This window comes from Archocentrus centrarchus, chromosome 17 (genome assembly GCF_007364275.1).
Source record: "Archocentrus centrarchus isolate MPI-CPG fArcCen1 chromosome 17, fArcCen1, whole genome shotgun sequence".
NCBI classification, from domain to species: domain Eukaryota; kingdom Metazoa; phylum Chordata; class Actinopteri; order Cichliformes; family Cichlidae; genus Archocentrus; species Archocentrus centrarchus.
Window position 1 is genome coordinate 3,097,857 of NC_044362.1, and position 17,650 is coordinate 3,115,506.

Consider the following 17,650-nt stretch of genomic DNA (forward strand, 5'->3'; position numbering starts at 1 on the left):
TTTGGATGAAAAACACCTGCATATGACATAGCAACCCAAATCATAACAGACTGCAGAAAGCTGGCTTCTGTACCTCTGCACTTCCTCCAGATTCTAGAAGCTTGATTTCTGAAAGAAGTACAAAACTTACTCTGATCAAAAAGTCCTCTTTTTGATGGAAGTAAGTTTGTGTTCCTCTAATCCCCCAAAAAGCATCTGATACAAGAGTGACTTGAAATTAGGAATACCACCATTGTGGCTCCTTTCCAGTAGACATCCATTCTGTCTTTTGATGCACTCAGCCTCAGTGGACTCTCACCCAGGTTCTTGAATCATCTTTTTTTAACAGTCTTCTCACGGCTGCAGTCATCCCCGTTGGTTGTGCACCTCCTCATAGCCTTCCATTTTCCCTTCCAGTCAGCTTTCTATTCCATACCACACTCTGCAAACAGCCAGCCCTTTCAGCAAAGACCTTCTGTGGTTTACCTTCCTTGTGGAGGCTGCTGATAATCATCATCTGGACAACTATTAAGTTAGCAGTCTCCCCCATGTTTATGTTGCCCATCCATTCATCCATCCATTTTCTTTGGCTTATCCGGGGCTGGGGGCAGCATCATAAGTGGAAAAGCCCAGACCTCCCTCTGCCCCGCTACCTCTTCCAGCTCATCCCGGGGGACCCCAAGGCATTCCCAGGCCAGCCAAAAGATCTAATCTCTCCAGCTTGTCCTGGGTCTGACCTGGGGCTCCTCCTGGTAGGACATGCCTGAACCACCTCAGCTGACACGTTTCGACGGAGGACCACACACACTTTGGAGGAAGCTCATTTCTGCCACTTGTATTTACAGTCTCATTCTTTCAGTCACTACCGAAAGGTGAGGGTGGGGACAGCTTCACTTCACTCAGCTCCCTCTTTACCACGACAGACCCTGCACCGGTCTGTCGTGGTCACTCCACCCTTTTCCAGCTGAGGAACATGGCCTCAGACTTAGAGGTGGTAATTATTTATGTTTTTGAATGGTAATTTCATCATGCTCAAAATGAAATACAATAATTTTTTATTTTCAAGGCCGCGCAACCCTGAAAAGGATAAGTAGAAAAAGATGGATGAGCTATAAGCTGCAATCATCAAATTTAAAACATTAAAAAGGCTTGAAGTATTTCACTTTACATATAATGAATATAGAACATGAAAATTTACCTCATTTTATTTTTAAAAAAAATTCATAACACTCTAATTTTTTTGACATTCATGTATTAAGTCTTCTGTCTTCTACACATCTGAAGTTAAGCTAAAGGACTAACAACAGCACAAAAACACACAATAGTAGTTCATAGTACTGGTTGTTCTTTGCATTTTTACACTGCTCCCAGGGGACAGTGCACAACCTCAACATGAAGGCAATGACCTGCAAAGCTTTGTTTCTTAAATCAGGCCCAGTTCCACCTACTATAATCATTCTCAAGGTCTCACACTTCCAAACTCGAGTTTTTCAGTTGCTTTGGGAATATCACTAAATACTGTCAAGCAAATCTGAGCCGAGAGCAAGTAAAAATGGCTCAAGTGGTGCGATAGAGAGAGAAAACAGAGGAGTCTGAGGCAGAAAACGACTAAAGAACCAGATTTAAAGAAAAAAAAAATCTATCCATCTTTAATCACTTGAGCTTCATATGACAGAGCTGGGGATTTTACCAATACAGTGCAGGCAGCCATTTCAATACAGGATGCAGTAAATTACACATACAGCCCATTAACTGTTCAATCACTATATTGTTTCTGTAATTGGGACTTGATAAAGGTGGTTGCTAGAAATCTCTGAACAAAGTCACAAGATTGATTACATCTTCTTTGTGCTTTGTGTCTGCCCGGTCTGGGAAAGCACCTGAAAATGTGATCAGGAGGAACAATTTTCTCTTCAAACTGGAGAAACGGTCCCACTCCCACACCAGCCACCTTCCTGCTAGGCTAGAGTGGAAAAACAAGGGGTTCATCCTGGACAGTAACCCCCCCCCCCCAAAAAAAAAAAATAAAAATTGTACGCAGTGTGGGAAGTTGTTTAAGTGCCAACCACGAGGTGGGAAGTGGAGGTGGTTCTTGGCAAAACAGGATGCCCAGGCTTTATTGCTGGGTCGAACAGGGCTGAAGTATTTTCCGCTAAATATGTTTCCAGTTAGAAATTCTGTGCAGATGTTACCTGTGTGTGAAGCTATTAAGCGGAAACAGCGCAAGTTTTTTAAAAAAGCAGCCAAACACACAGAAACATATGTTTCAATATTAACTGCTCTGTGGCAAGAGTTGTACATGTTGCAGAAAGCAGGCATTTAACTGAGTCAGCTCCTAAAACTCATTGTCTATTTTGTGGTTTTGTTAAAGTTCAAAACATCATTAGTAATTGATAAAGAGTGGGACCTTGGTCTGCTGCTCTGTGTGGAAGCATTGATGATGTCTGACTAAAACCCGCCCCCTGAATGATAGCTGAGACGAGCTGGACAAATAAATGAAAGGATTCAGACAGTATAGAGCCAGTGAAGGGGCGAAAGCAGAGGCAGGACAGAAAGGCGGTGTAACAGAAGAGAGAAGATGTGGGAGGTGTGGAAATCCACGGCAGGCACTTTACAGCATTTTGACAAACAACTGAGTGCAGTGGAGAAAGCACAGAGCAAAATGTTTGTGCGTCGGAAAATGGTACGTACTCTTTGGTCTCCGTGGAAGGAAGTAGTAGAGGGGTGTGTGTGTAATCCACATTGCAAATACTATATTGTGCTTAAATAACTTAATGTTGATGTAATGTGCAACAAGTTTTTAGTTAACAATCTGTAAAGGGCAATCTCAGTGCAAGTTTTGTCGTTTGCCCTCTAATTTTTCCTTATTCTGCAAGTTGTGTTTGGGATGAGGATATTTCAAAAATGCACACACAAAACTGCAAAAAAAAAAAAAAAAAAGTGTATTGTCCAGGAAGTGATAAACTAACATTTACCATTTCTTGTTAAACTAATGTGTGTCTTTTCAACACATTTGTGGTTGTTTCCTCAGTGCACTCTTCATTTTATGGTCCAAAGGATGTCTACACAAGATAAAGGCTTCACACACCAAGACAGGATGTGTGATTTAATTGTTCTGTTAATTTTTGGCGAGCAGTACATTTTCTGGAACAGCTCGAAGAAAACCTAATGCTGACCCTGGGCCGGTTGCCAGTGATGTGATGGGTGTTTAGATGATAACCACCAGAAAAAATCTGTCTGTGGAGTCTTTGAAAAGGCAGCAAAATCTGTTATTTTTAGGTTTAACTAAAAATAAGTTTGAGCGTTTGATAAATGAGTAACATGCTGAAGCAGTGGAAATGTGGAGTAATTATAATGCAGGAAATGCTTTGTAACTCTTTGAAAGGCAAGATTTTGAAAACATGCAAGTGGTTCGGTGCGGATGGAAAGAGGGACGCGTGTTGGACTTCCCCTGCCTACATTTGTTTTACAGTCTGCTCTCGCCTTTACAATAAAGCATGTGTGTGTTTGTCTGTCCCCAGGTCACCCAAATGGGAACGTTCATTGGGGTCTACCTGCCCTGCATGCAGAACATTCTGGGTGTGATTCTCTTCCTGCGTCTCACCTGGATTGTCGGCACAGCAGGAATCCTCGGCTCTTTAGCCATTGTCTTCATGTGCTGCATCTGTGTGAGTACTTGACAGCTTCAGATATGAAACTCAGTGCCTCCCTTCAGGTGTACCACATGACAACCAAAACTTCATGCTTAAGTTGTATGAAATTGTGGCAGCAACGCTGAACAAATTATCCCCATTGGCCATTCCCTCGTTAATGCTCCGTGGATACCTTTAAGGAAGAGTGACATAACTGTGGTTTAAGTGTGAGATTTATGGCATGCCAATCAACGTTCCTCTGAATTTATGTCTTGCTGAGCATCAATCTCTTCATTTGAGTTCAGGGGAGAGTCCCCAAATGAAGCAGATAACTAGTTATTTACAACTGCAGCTCATACGTCAGTAGCTCCAGATGACCAAACAGAGAAGTGCCTGTTTCAAAGTTTGAACTTGAATGCTCAGCACTCATGTGATATGTACAATCTGCAAACTACAAGCCCTTATATTATAGACTCACCCTGCCACGCTCTCATTCTCCACACCAAAAACATGACGTAAGATAAAGTTGATGATGTCACCGTTTCAGAGACTTTCTGTTGTATTGGTTTTACACTCAAAGTTCCACCCTGTTAGTGGGTTAACAGGCAGAAGGTCAGTGACGTGAAAAGAGGCATTTGACACCAACAAATGGCACTTATATAGTGCGTTTCTACTCTGAGCACTTATACAACACGTTTACATTTACCCATTCATACAAGCACTTCCATGATTAACTAAGCTAAGTGCTTATTGTCTAACGTTCACACACATTCATACTCCAACGCTTGGCATCAGAGAGCAACTTGGGGTTCAGTATCTTGACCAAGGATACTTTGGCATGCAGCCCGGAGCAGCCAAGAATCGAACCTCCGACCTTCTGATCAGTAGGTGACCTGTTCTACCTCCTGAGCTACAGCCACCCCAATAAGATCTTGTGTCATCATACCAGAAGGGCAGATCCAGTGGTTTTTGGAGAAATCTTCCGGAAGCAAATCTCACCATGTAGCAGCGCATCTTGGCACTTATTTGGGCCGTTATTTTGAAGCGTCATCTAAATTAACTTGAATTCCTTCGGACATAGATATAGAATCGCCACTCAAATCTGATTTTTAAAAAACAGTAAAACAATGTTTGCTGACTTGGCAACATGTTTGTGTGTTACCTCCACCGAGGAGATTATGTTTTTGGTAGCGTTTGAGTGTGCGCGTGTCTCGTCCTGTCTGTAAACATGATAGCTCAAAAAGCTCTGAATGAATTGTGATAAAACTTTGTAGGGGTGCAGAGTGGGGTCGTGGTAGCAGTCCGTTAAAATCTGGCTTACATCCACCGAGGTCTTCAAGGTCAACTTCATGATTTATTGATCCAAAATTGACAAAAAGCCTCATAATGATTCTGTCCACTGTAGTGTATACAGTCAACATATAAGAAGTACCGTATAAAGATTTAAAACATCATGTCACATTTGACCTCTGACCTCTCCTTCAAAGGCAATAAACTGATCTGAAGATCAAAGTTATAATAATGCAGGGTTTTTTTTATTGTTGTTTTTGTATTGGCAACATTGAGGAAATATAGAGAATAAGGGGATTCTAAATATCACATAGTTTGCATCCAAATACCCTCTGACCTCACATTTGCATGTCACATCTGTATTTCTTTCAAGTTGACCTCAAAATGTGTTTTATATTTAAAGAAGTATTGACAAGAGACAGTGAATGAGCTGCTTAGCTAGGTATAAATACACTGCATTATAATATTATATAATAAGCTCAAGATATTCTTGTCCAGTTGTTTACAAATCAATACCTATTATCCATGACCTGCTCCTACATAATTTTTGTGTAATCAAAGCACATTTAAAAATAAACAAAGAAAACAAAATACAAAACTATTCCCTTAAAAGTAAATGCAGCCCAGAGAGTGAGCTGCCTTGGTGCAGGTTTGTGCTCTCTGAGTGCTTCTTGTTTTTAATTTGCAAACTTTCAACATCTTCATTGTCATGTTTGCCATGTTAATATTAGCATTAAGTACTCTGCATGCCTATTTATTGGGATTTCAGCCAATTTCACATTATTGCATATCTAATTATAATCAAAGGATTAACACATTGTACTACTTATTTTCTCTTTTCGTGGCATGTCTTACTACTCAGCTGCAATTCAGAGAAAAAAGTTGCACTTTCATCTGATTGTGTTTGCCAATTTATTTATTTTTTACAATTGAAACATATGAAGAGCTGTAAATATCATTTCATTGTTTTGTTTGTTTTTTTGCTTTTACAAAGCACCCACATTTTGACACCTGTCCTGTCTCTTTTCACACAGACATTGCTCACAGCTATATCAATGAGCGCCATTGCAACAAATGGAGTTGTCCCAGGTACATGATGTATTGTCTAATTTGCTTTTATGGTCCAATAGGAGTGGGCTACAACAGCAGCTGGATTTTTGCGTGGGATTATACAGTGTTTGCATTTAACACTGATTTGCACAGCCTAAAAAATAAGATAAAAAAATTATGCAAATTTGTCTAACAAAAATGTGGGAAATTTAAAGCTAGTTCACATGCTAATACTGTACACTCTGTATACTGCCACCAATTTATTGGCAGGCTGGTGTTATTGGCCGATATCTGCTATTTGCAGATCTATTAGTATTGGCATCTATAACGACTGATGGATGAAAATTGAAAAAGTAAAGAAGAGGTAGGAAAAACACCCTTCATTGATCTTACGAGTGTTGATGTTGCAAAGTTTGTCCGGTGGTGTGTGCTCTGTTGGCAGCACACTTGTTTGGAACACCATAAACACTGACTGAAATGAACCAGCTGATCCAAAAAGAGCAGAGTGTAAATGAGTTAATAACTAGTATACATAACAAATAGTACGGAAATACGTTTGTTTTGTGTGTCTGAAAGAAAAAAACCAATATTGGAATATTGGAGTTTTAAATCGGCAAGTATCTGCTTTGGTATCGGTCTTAAAAATCCCAGATCAGTCAGGCTCCTCCTAATAAAAGAACTTGATATGGTGGATTAAGGGCTCTGAAAGTATTTAAAAGCAGCAGATATGATCTGTGAAGCCCCACCCAGCTGCTGTTCAAATCATCTGTTTACAAGAGGTAGACAATCAAAACCAAGTTTGCTTAAATGGGATCGGGGACGTGCTAAGTGGCTTGTGACAAGATGAACTGAGGGGTGCACCAAGGCCTGGTATAACACACACATAAACATTACTTTGGACTTTAAATCATACAAAGGTCCCATAGAAGACTCCAAGAAAAGTATGTGCAGTGAGGAATTTGCATATTAAGGCCTCTTAGCATTTTTTTCACAAAAAAAGTTTATGTGCTGCTGCTGAGATCCCAAATTAGAATTTATTGCAGAAACTGAAGTAACTATTGATTTGTCATTGGAAGCTTTATTTCTAACATGGTGAAACTAGCAAAAATTGATTAAAAAAAACAAACAAAATCACTTCTCAACAGCTGGTGGCTCTTACTACATGATCTCCAGATCCTTGGGTCCAGAGTTTGGAGGTGCTGTGGGACTTTGTCTGTACCTGGGAACCACCTTTGCTGGGTCCTTGTACATACTCGGCACCATAGAGATTCTTTTGGTATGTGGACTCCATGTCAGACAAGAAGTCAGCCATGTCAGTGCTCATGTGATTGCACATTAAGGCCTCGGTCGCTCTGATTTTTCGGTCTTCTATCATGCCAGATCTACATCGTTCCAACAGCAACAGTGTTAAAAGAGGACAATAGTGAAACAATGAAGAACAACATGCGCATCTATGGCACCTGCTGCCTGCTCCTGATGGCACTGGTTGTGTTTGTAGGGGTGAAGTAAGTATCCACGCTCGCTCTCTCTCTCTCTGTCATGCGTATGCATGCACGCACAACCCCCCCCCCCCCCCCCAAATCACCACACAGGCTCACATTTGCCCCCCCCCCCCCTCTATCTGCAGGTATGTGAACAAGCTAGCTCTGGTGTTTCTGTCCTGTGTGGTTCTCTCCATCATGGCCACTTATGCAGGAGTCATCAAGAACCTCATCGTTCCCTCATCAGACTTTAGGTAAGTGACGAGCAGCTGAGCAATCACTTCTTATGAAGCACCGCCATGTTTTCTCTGAGAGTCAAAATCACAAACTGTCAGCACTTCCTACGTTAGAATATCCATCATTACATCATTTTTATATATATATATATATATATATATATATATATATATATATATATATATATATATATATATATATATATATATATATATATATATATATATATATATATATATATATATTATGGAATGCCGTTTAGGAAATATTATATATATATATATATTAAAATGAGAGTCTGAATATATTGAATGAAACTTGAATATATTTAATGAACTCTGAATATATTGAATGAAAGTCTGAATATATTTAATGAACTCTGAATATATTGAATGAAAGTCTGAATATATACAATGAACTCTGAATATACTGAATGAAAGTCTGAATATATTGAATGAAAGTCTGAATATATACAATGAACTCTGAATATACTGAATGAAAGTCTGAATATATTGAATGAAAACTGACGTCACGGAAGCTCTTGCGCCATCTAGTGTTTTCGTTACGTAAAGCACATTATGTCGCTACAAGAAATGACACTGTGAGTCAATCTGCAGGGAATTTAGTGGCAGAAATCCTAAATAATGAGTAGCTAATTAACACCCTGGCAAATGCATTGGCCAACATAATGCTAGCAGCAGTGTTCTTAATCATACTACTGATGAAGAGTTTTATTCAGTGAATCTCTCAGGTCAGACAGCTCCTGCGTATCAAGCTAGCAATAAGCAGAACATGTCTTCCACATCCACATCTCAGATTCTAGACAGGGCCTGTTGTTGTGGAGGGTGCCTGTGCATGTTCTGCGTAATGTTAGCTTGCATGCAGGAGCTGTCTGACTTGAGAGGTTCGCTGCATTTGGTCTTCCACGATGAAACAGTGAAGATGAACTGCAGATTGACTCATAGTGCCGCTTCTTGTAGCGATATTATGCGCTTTACGTAACGAAAACACTAGATGGCGCAGGAGCTTCCGTGACCTCAGCTTTCATTCAATATATTCAGACTTTCATTCTATATATTCAGACTTTCATTCAATATATTCAGAGTTCATTCAATATATTCAGACTTTCATTCAATATATTCAGAGTTCATTCTATATATTCAGACTTTCATTCAATATATTCAGAGTTCATTCTATATATTCAGACTTTCATTCAATATATTCAGACTCTCATTTTAATATATATATATATATATATATATAATATTTCCTAAACGGCATTCCATAATATATATATATATATATATATATATATATATATATATATATATATATATATATATATATATATATATATATATATATAATATAATATATATATATAATATAATATAATATATTAATATAATATAATATATATATAAATATGTATATGTGTGTGTGTGTGTGTGTGTGTGTGTGTGTGTGTGTGTACGTGTACATACATATACTTTAGTTTTGATTATATTATGTAGTATTTTTCTCTTTATTTTTATTCCTGTCTGGTAGTCTTATTTGTACATCACTGCTGCAGTTCCTCCAAATTTAATCCGAGCCGACAGCAACAAAATCTCGTTCTAATGCGCACTGTATTGTGCAATTTTGAATGACAATAAAGTTTGTCTATGTCTATGTAATAAATTACTTCCTCCAGGAAGCAATTAAGTAATTTAATTCACTACTTTAAAAAAGTGAACACTGCTGCTGGTGTCCTTTACTCAGTCTCTAATCTCACCTTCCTCCTTTAGTGTCTGCCTGTTGGGGAATCGCTCTCTGAAGAATGAAATGTTTAAAGAATGTGCAAAAACAGACGTTGAGCTCTGGAAGCTTTTTTGTGACAGTCACCATGCCAATGCATCTTGCGATGAGGACTTTAAGTCCAACAACTTGACAGAGATCCCGGCCATACCGGGGCTCCAGATCGAAGTCCTCAAAGGTGAGTCATCATCAAACCAAAATCCACTGAGCGAACAGTCTAAATTACATTTTTTTTTTTTCTGTGATGAATCCTGATTATGCAGCCTATGTTTGTCTTTCCATTAGAAAACTTGTGGGGCACTTACGGTCCAGCTCATATGGTGATAGAGAAGAAAAACTGGACTCATGAACCAGCCAAGGTCAACGAAGACAAACTTAAGAACTATGTCTTCAATGATTTTGCCACCTACTTCACTCTGCTGGTGGGAATATACTTCCCCTCTGTCACAGGTGGATGATTTACTGTGGTCAAATCACACGAAGATGATTTAAGTTTATTAAATTAAAACATGCATACATTTACCTAATGTGTATGTGTGTGGGGGTGTCTTTCAGGCATAATGGCTGGTTCTAACAGGTCAGGTGACCTCAGAGATGCCCAGAGATCCATCCCAATAGGAACCATCCTGGCTATTCTCACCACATCCTTCATCTGTATCCCTACAAACTCTTGAGTGTGTCTGTGGAGCTGATACACAGCACAGTGAGCCACAGTGGACCTCGTTAATAAAAATTTGCTTTAGAAGTGTTTTAAATTTGTGCACAAAATACGTGCATGCAAAACTGGCGCTGGATTCATGCAGCTCAGTCTGAGGCAGTTCTGTATTTGATTGCAGATTGCAAACATAAATTTAAGTACACACGTGTACACACTGCTTGAAAATGAGGTCCAGTGTGTGCACCAGCTGATGATGAAGAGCAACACACTGATATTGTCACAAGCTGTAGCTGTAAAGTACGTTGCCCCAGTATTTCCATCTTAACTTCCTGGTCAGATATCTCCTTTGTGGTCTTGTTTGGAGCCTTTATTGAAGGAGTGGTGCTCAGAGATAAGTAAGGCAATGTTTGAGAAACACGTTTATTAGCTTGCACAATGTCTCTGAATGCAGTTTTATTGTTGCAGTGCTGTATAATAAGCCATATGCATTCTTCAGGTTTGGTTTGTCATTAAAGAAGATCCCTGTAATCAGCATTCTGGCCTGGCCGTCACCTTGGGTGATTGTGATTGGCTCGTTTTTTTCTTGCTCTGGGGCAGGACTGCAAAGCCTCACCGGTGCCCCGCGGCTGTTGCAGGCCATCGCTCGTGATAGCATCATCCCTTTCTTACAGGTTAGTGTCACACAGATTTCTGTTCATCCTTTCTTGTGAAAAATGCCTGTTCCTTTTGTGTTTTCATCTCAAAAGTATCTGTGCAGCTTCCTTTCATGCTTCAAGGAAGCATGTTTAGGTTGTGTATTTCATCTGTTTTCTCAGTGATGTTTGTTCAGTTCATAACAACATAAATCAGAGAAAAGCAGCAAATTTAACCCAAAACTCCAGCGTGTTTCAGCACACAGGGCAAAAACAGAGTCCACGCTGAATTTTTTCTAGTGGTGTTCCACAGTAAAGTGGTCTTCCATGTAGTGTGTTCCACCAGTAAAACACAGTAGAAGTCTTCAATAACATGGACAGATGCAAGAGCCCAAAAAGATATCAAACATTCACCAAATTCAGTCCAAATCAGAAAAAAAGTAGTGCCTCTTTGACCTTGATAAAGTTCTGCACTGTACCCCTGTCCTTTGGATCTGTCTTTCTCAGGTCTTTGGTCACGGGAAGGCTAACGGGGAGCCTACCTGGGCTCTGCTTCTGACTGTTGTAATCTGCGAAATAGGAGTCCTTATTGCTTCTCTGGATGCTGTGGCCCCCATCCTCTCCATGTATGTGCTTTCTTACATGATGTCAGCCTCTTGCTGAATTTGTGCGCGTCTTTGCATTCTGTACTGATTATTTGTCTTGTCAGGTTTTTCCTCATGTGCTATCTGTTTGTCAACCTGGCTTGTGCTGTTCAGACTTTGCTCTGCACCCCGAATTGGAGGCCTCGCTTTAAGTTCTATCACTGGTAAGAGCAGATTCCCGAAAAACTCTGCATTATGTCTGAGTGTGACAGCAATGATGACACTGTGTTTCCTGTAGGTCCCTGTCCTTCATAGGGATGAGTCTCTGTCTCTCCCTCATGTTTGTCTGCTCGTGGTACTACGCTCTGGTTGTCATAGTGATAGCAGGCTGTATCTACAAATACATTGAATACAAAGGGTGAGTTTCAGGTGAAGAAATCAGTTCAACACTGCTTTAAACTCATTACAGGTAACATCTAAGCAGAAGTGAATTTTTTGGGCGGGGTCTGCTTTAGCTTTTGCTGCTCAGCCAAAGTTATTTAACCTATGGTACGACCCAAATTGCAAAAAAGTTGCAATGATTTGCAAATCTCATAAAACCCATGTTTTATTCACAGTAGAACACGGAAAAGGTTGATATATAAGGAAAAAGCTCATTTTCAAATTGACGGCAGCAACATGTCCCAAAGTCAACAGAAGGTTGGAAAGTAAGTTGTACTAAAAAGAAACCGCTGGAGGAACATTTTGCAGCTAATCAGGTGAACTGGCAGCAGATCAGCAACATGCCGGGTATAAAAAGTGCATCAGAGAGGCCGAGCTGGACAGAAGGTCACCAAATTCAGTTCCATTCAGTTCAGTTTTATTACATAGCACCAAATCATAACAGCTGTCACCTCAAGGTGCTTTATATGCTAAGATAAATGTAACAATATTTCAGAAATCTGCAAAGACTGTCAGTCATCATCTACAGTATGTGATATCCTCAAAAGAATCTGGAGAAATCTCTGTGCGCAGAGGACAAGACTGAAAATCAGTGATCTTTGGGCCCACAGACAGGATTCTGTCATGGAAATCACTGCATGGGCTCAGGAACACTGTTTGCTGTGTCATCCACAAATGCAGGTTAAAGCTCTGACATGCAAAGGAGAAGTCATATCTGAATGTAACCCATCTTCTCTGGGCCGAAGCTCATATAAAGTGGACTGAGCCAAAATAGAAAACTGTTCTGTGGTCAGACGAATGAACACTTTAAACTGTTTTTGAGAAACATGGGTGTCTGAAGTGTCCCAGACTGAAGAGGACAGGAAGAGGACAGGAATGAGCCAGCTTCTATCAGCACTCATTTTAAAAGCATACATCTCTGATGGCACAGGGTGCATCACCGCCTATGGAATCGGCACCTTGCACATCTGGAAAGGCACCATCAGTGCTGAAGGGTACATACAAGTTTTAGAGCAACACACGCTCCTATTTAGACAATGTCTTTTTCAGAGCATATTTCCTGCATGCTAAACTGCATCTATTACCACGGCGCGGCTTCATAGCGGACACGTCCGTGTGCTGAGCTGACCTGCCTGTAGTCTAAACCCTTCACCAACTGGAACTTTTTGCGCATCATGTAATGAAAAATACGACAAAGAAGACGCAGGACTGTGAGCAGCTAAATCATGCAAATATTTTTCTTGAAATTTTAAATATTTCTGTGTTCTATTGTGTGTGTATTTGGGTTTATTTATAAGATTTGCATTCTCTCTTTATTTACATCATACACCGTGCCCCAACCTTTTTGGAATTACGGTCGCTAATAAGATGCAACAAGCTGTCATTTGTTGAAGTGAAGTAAAAATTTCCTATTGGGACCTTTTTTGTCGCAGAGCTGTGAAGGAATGGGGAGATGGAATCAGAGGCCTGTCTTTGAATGCAGCACGCTACGCTCTCATCCGGCTAGAGGAAGTACCGCTGCACACCAAAAACTGGAGGTGAGTGCGAAAACGCAACGAGATTAACACCGGGATTATTTTAAAGAGAGGCAAGATAATAACTCTGATTACTCTATATTCAATCATTTAGAGTGCATAAATGAGCAAATAAATGCTTCCTAAACTTTAGTATTTTTTGGCTCTCTCTTCAGGCCTCAGCTGCTGGTGTTGTGCAAGCTGAACTCAGACCTGGAGGTGAAGCATCCTCGTCTCCTGTCCTTCACCACGCAGCTCAAAGCAGGGAAGGGACTGACCATCGTCTGCTCTGTCCTGGAGGGAACATACATGACCCGGGGGGATGACGCCAAGAAAGGAGAGCAGGTTTGTTCTAAATGTCTGCTTGAATATCACGTGGAGCCTGTTATACAAGTTAACAACAGAAAACAGGTGGCCAACATTCAGCACCTGAAACTGTTCTTTTCTTTTCTTCCACTTGCGTCTTGCAGAACTTAAAAAAAGTCATGGCCGCAGAGAAGACAAAGGCTTTCTGCCACGTCGTGGTGTCGTCCAGCCTGCGGGATGGTTTCTCCGTACTCATCCAGTCCGCTGGGCTGGGAGGAATGAAACACAACGCTGTCCTGATGGCCTGGCCAGCAGACTGGAAACAGACCCAGGACTCCTCCGCCAGGAAGAACTTCATAGGTAAACTAAACAGGAGAGTTTCACAGGAAGCGTGACAACAAGGCTCCAAGGCTTTCTGATACGGCAACATTTATAAAGGCTTGGTAACCCGTAATGACTGAAATAAATTATTTGCTTATTCATAATCACTTTAAATGTCATTAACAGCAACTTACAGGGCTTTCACCTCAGTCATCCTCCCCCTTCAACAGCACCAGTATTTTTAGCCCTTCAGTTCATCAGAAGAAAAACAAAAAACATGTTAATGTTTACAGCAAAATCTGTGCTGTAAGAAATTAGAAAGACACGTCATTACAACAATATTAATGCCAACATTTACTGTACTGCTCATTTTTACATTTTTACTGTTAATAAATGAGATGATTTTCAGTCCTGTGGATGCCGATGACAAATTAATCAATTATTATTTGATAGTTTTGACGGTGTGCTCCGGGATTTTAACCATGAGCTCAGAGACTTTGATTGCACAGGAGTTTGTAGCCTTGTTGGCAAACAGGCAGAAGGGCTCCACGTTAATCAGTGAAAGACAAAAAAGGAAAAGGATAGAGCCCAGACTCGGGAACATTTGAAATGCCCCTCCGACACTCTGTCTCTCGTCTGTCTCTCCCTCCAGAAACAGTGAGAGAGACGACTTCAGCGCATCAGGCTCTGCTTGTAGCTAAGAACATCGACCACTTCCCCGGCAACCAGGAGCGTCTGAAGGAGGGAAATATTGATGTGTGGTGGATCGTACATGATGGTGGACTGCTCATGCTTCTGCCTTTCTTACTTAGTCAGCACAAGGTGTGTCTTTGTCTGTCGCCTAAATGACCTTTTTTATCTACTTGAATACGAGTGAGCATCATTCAAGAAAACACACTATGACTCAAAAGTGAGAAAAGCATCAATAGTTACATAAACTGCCACAGTAAACAGAATAAGTATATGCACAGTTTAAATTTGTAATTATGGTATTTACTGTTATTTAATGACTGTAAAGACCAAATAGCTTTCTCATAATTACCATAGACATAGCAACCATGACGCCAGCCGTTGTTTTCAGTTTTTTGAAGCCTCAGCGGCCATATTTAAACAAGAGAGTGAAGTGCTAAATTATTAGCAAATGTTACCAAGCAGTTTCCATGAACACACACACACACCTCTCTACCAATTAGTGCCAAGTGACATACAAACAAAATACTAGAATCTCCCTCACTAAACCTAAAGCACAGACACACTCTGTATCACACATCAGGCCATTTAATTTGTCAGTTAACTCCACTGTGATTCTTTAAACACCACGAATATAAAGCCCTGAGGTCCAGTTCAGTGATTAGAAAATGACAGACAGCTGCACGCCTGTCAATCAAATCAGTCACACCCCTAACTTTAAACCTCGGCAATAGCCAAAAGGGTGAGTTTTTAAAAAGAAATCACCACATACAGTTTTTATAAGGGATTTGGGGGGGGGGGGGGGGGACTATTTTTTCAGGCTGAGAGAGATAAAAGATCGGATGTGTTGCTCTTGGTGGTTGGTTACGATAACTTTTCTCTCTATAGGTATGGAGGAAGTGCAAAATGCGAATCTTCACTGTGGCACAGATGGATGACAATTCCATTCAGATGAAGAAAGATCTCCAGATGTTTCTGTACCATCTGCGTCTGGATGCAGTGGTGGAGGTAGTGGAGATGGTGAGACTGTTTATGTCATACTTTAAACTTAAAGTGCAGCACAACATGAAAATATGCTTTTTAAAATATACTATACTTTTTGATGCTGAATTTGCAGATGCTCTCTCTCTCCCTGTAGCATGCAAGTGATATCTCAGCATTCACCTATGAGAAGACACTGGTGATGGAGCAGAGATCTCAAATGCTAAAACAGATGCAGCTGTCCCGCACTGAGAGGGAGAGAGAGGTAAAGTGACACATACTGTACATCCTAACCAACTTTTCAGAGGACTGTAAGCCGCCGTTATGGTGTATAATCTGGTTATTTTGGCATTTTCTAATCTGTTCCAGCAGTATTTTATAATGCTCATATGATGGATACGCTAAAACAAACATCTGAACAATAATTTAAAAAATTCAGATATGATGTTTGCTCTTAATGACAGGATGTAGAGAAAAACTGCCTAAAGGTGAAGGTGTGGCATAACTCTCCTTATGGTCTATTCTGCTGTACTTGACCTTTGAACTTTTCCCCAAAATAACTGCGTTGTGATTGGACGATGGGCTCAGATCCAGAGCATCACAGATGTATCGCGTGGCTCCATAAAGAGGAAGAACTGTTCGGGCGACGACGCCCCGCACCCCCACTCTCGGTGCATTCCAGAGGATAAGGTATCCATGGCAATCAAACAACCAACCCTGGCGCTCTCACTCTACCCATTCATCATCCTCACCACCCTGATCCATTCATACCCACCAGAATGCTTCAGATGGTTAACTCTGCTTGTTGAGTGTATGTATTAGCATGTTGCTAACATAGTGTCAGAAACCGAAGTCAGCCACTGGGAGGAGACAAAGTCCTCATTGAGTGACTTCAGATGTATACCAAAGTACCAGTACTACAACAGGAGTACTAACCATCCACTCCCAAATCTTCATCTTTTGATTCGTGTCCTCAGCACTGCCATCTTTGACAGCAGTGAGAATTTAAGAAGCGTAGATCTCAGAGTGATTGACCCCTTGGTTGCCTTTCTGTGTACAAGTCTGACACAGGTGCTGTGTCAGACTTGTACACGGTGCCTTGTGCATGGAAGAAGAACATGGTTTTTGTGCTCTACTAAATACAGTATGCTGACTAATGTGACGAGCATTTTGCATGATAATTTTCCTTGACTAAGACAAAGAGGAATGTGACTAGTTTTGCGTCATATTGTAGTTTGTTTTTCTTTTCTCCGTCATGCATGCCTTTTTGCACTGGACAGCGGGATCAACACATTTTACCTACAGGTGACAGAGTGTGTCCAGCGGTCTGCATGGAGCTTATTTGTTTTTGCTCGTATCAGTCCTGTTTCCTCATGTTGCTACACTTTTCACTTTAGCCCACACTGCCTGTCAGTAGCACCAGCCGGCCTTAATTTTATAAACGGGCCATCGGGACGGCCCTGTGTGTCATTCCTCTCAGTCCAGCGGACTGGATGAGTATGGAGAAACCATCTCACGGGCTGGACAACGCCTATGCATGCTATGGATTTTTAATAATTAAGTCACAAATGTTAAGAAGTGTTTTCTTCATTCATTCAGTTCTTTGAGCCTGCATGGACTTTAATCCCTATATGCCTCTCACTTGACTGCTCTCATGTCAAACATTTGTTTCTTTCTATATCATCATGTCCCTGTTTACTGGGAAGCAGTGGTATAAAGTATCCCGTGTCTTAAGCAAAGATTGAGCATGAAGACAATGAAGCTAAAAGCTTCTCGTCATCTCACCCACTCCTTCGATTCAGGCACAGCTGATTCACGACCGGAACACGGCATCTCATTCTGCAGCGAATGACAAGGCTGCTGGCTCCACGGCCGATCGCGTCCATATGACCTGGACCAAAGACAAACTGCTGAATGAGAGGAACAAACACAAAGAAACCATGGCAGTAAAAGACATGTTCAATATGAAACCGTAAGTAGATCTAATTATGCTGCAGGACATCACAAACACTTAATACTAAATAATGTTTGATTTGTTTCATGTTGTTTTTGTGTAT

General features: G+C 40.7%; 1 protein-coding gene across 6 annotated transcripts in view; it reads left to right on the forward strand.

Annotated features, from left to right (window-relative positions):
* LOC115795782 (solute carrier family 12 member 7-like) overlaps positions 1–17,650 on the forward strand; it is a 31,280-nt gene that overhangs the window by 11,788 nt on the left and 1,842 nt on the right. For 3 of the 6 annotated variants that reach the window (XM_030751861.1, XM_030751862.1, XM_030751866.1), the window contains 21 exons: positions 3,501–3,647; positions 5,936–5,990; positions 7,097–7,227; positions 7,332–7,456; positions 7,579–7,686; positions 9,457–9,644; positions 9,752–9,916; positions 10,022–10,120; positions 10,462–10,519; positions 10,621–10,795; positions 11,264–11,382; positions 11,466–11,564; positions 11,639–11,758; positions 13,215–13,319; positions 13,472–13,640; positions 13,766–13,961; positions 14,575–14,744; positions 15,501–15,632; positions 15,751–15,858; positions 16,182–16,283; positions 17,396–17,565. In XM_030751861.1, the coding sequence (XP_030607721.1) occupies positions 3,501–3,647; positions 5,936–5,990; positions 7,097–7,227; positions 7,332–7,456; positions 7,579–7,686; positions 9,457–9,644; positions 9,752–9,916; positions 10,022–10,120; positions 10,462–10,519; positions 10,621–10,795; positions 11,264–11,382; positions 11,466–11,564; positions 11,639–11,758; positions 13,215–13,319; positions 13,472–13,640; positions 13,766–13,961; positions 14,575–14,744; positions 15,501–15,632; positions 15,751–15,858; positions 16,182–16,283; positions 17,396–17,565 (2,741 nt within the window). Of the gene's footprint in view, positions 1–3,500; positions 3,648–5,935; positions 5,991–7,096; positions 7,228–7,331; positions 7,457–7,578; positions 7,687–9,456; positions 9,645–9,751; positions 9,917–10,021; positions 10,121–10,461; positions 10,520–10,620; positions 10,796–11,263; positions 11,383–11,465; positions 11,565–11,638; positions 11,759–13,214; positions 13,320–13,471; positions 13,641–13,765; positions 13,962–14,574; positions 14,745–15,500; positions 15,633–15,750; positions 15,859–16,181; positions 16,284–17,395; positions 17,566–17,650 lie in introns of those variants that run through there. The other 3 variants (XM_030751863.1, XM_030751864.1, XM_030751867.1) reach the window with 2 other exon arrangements.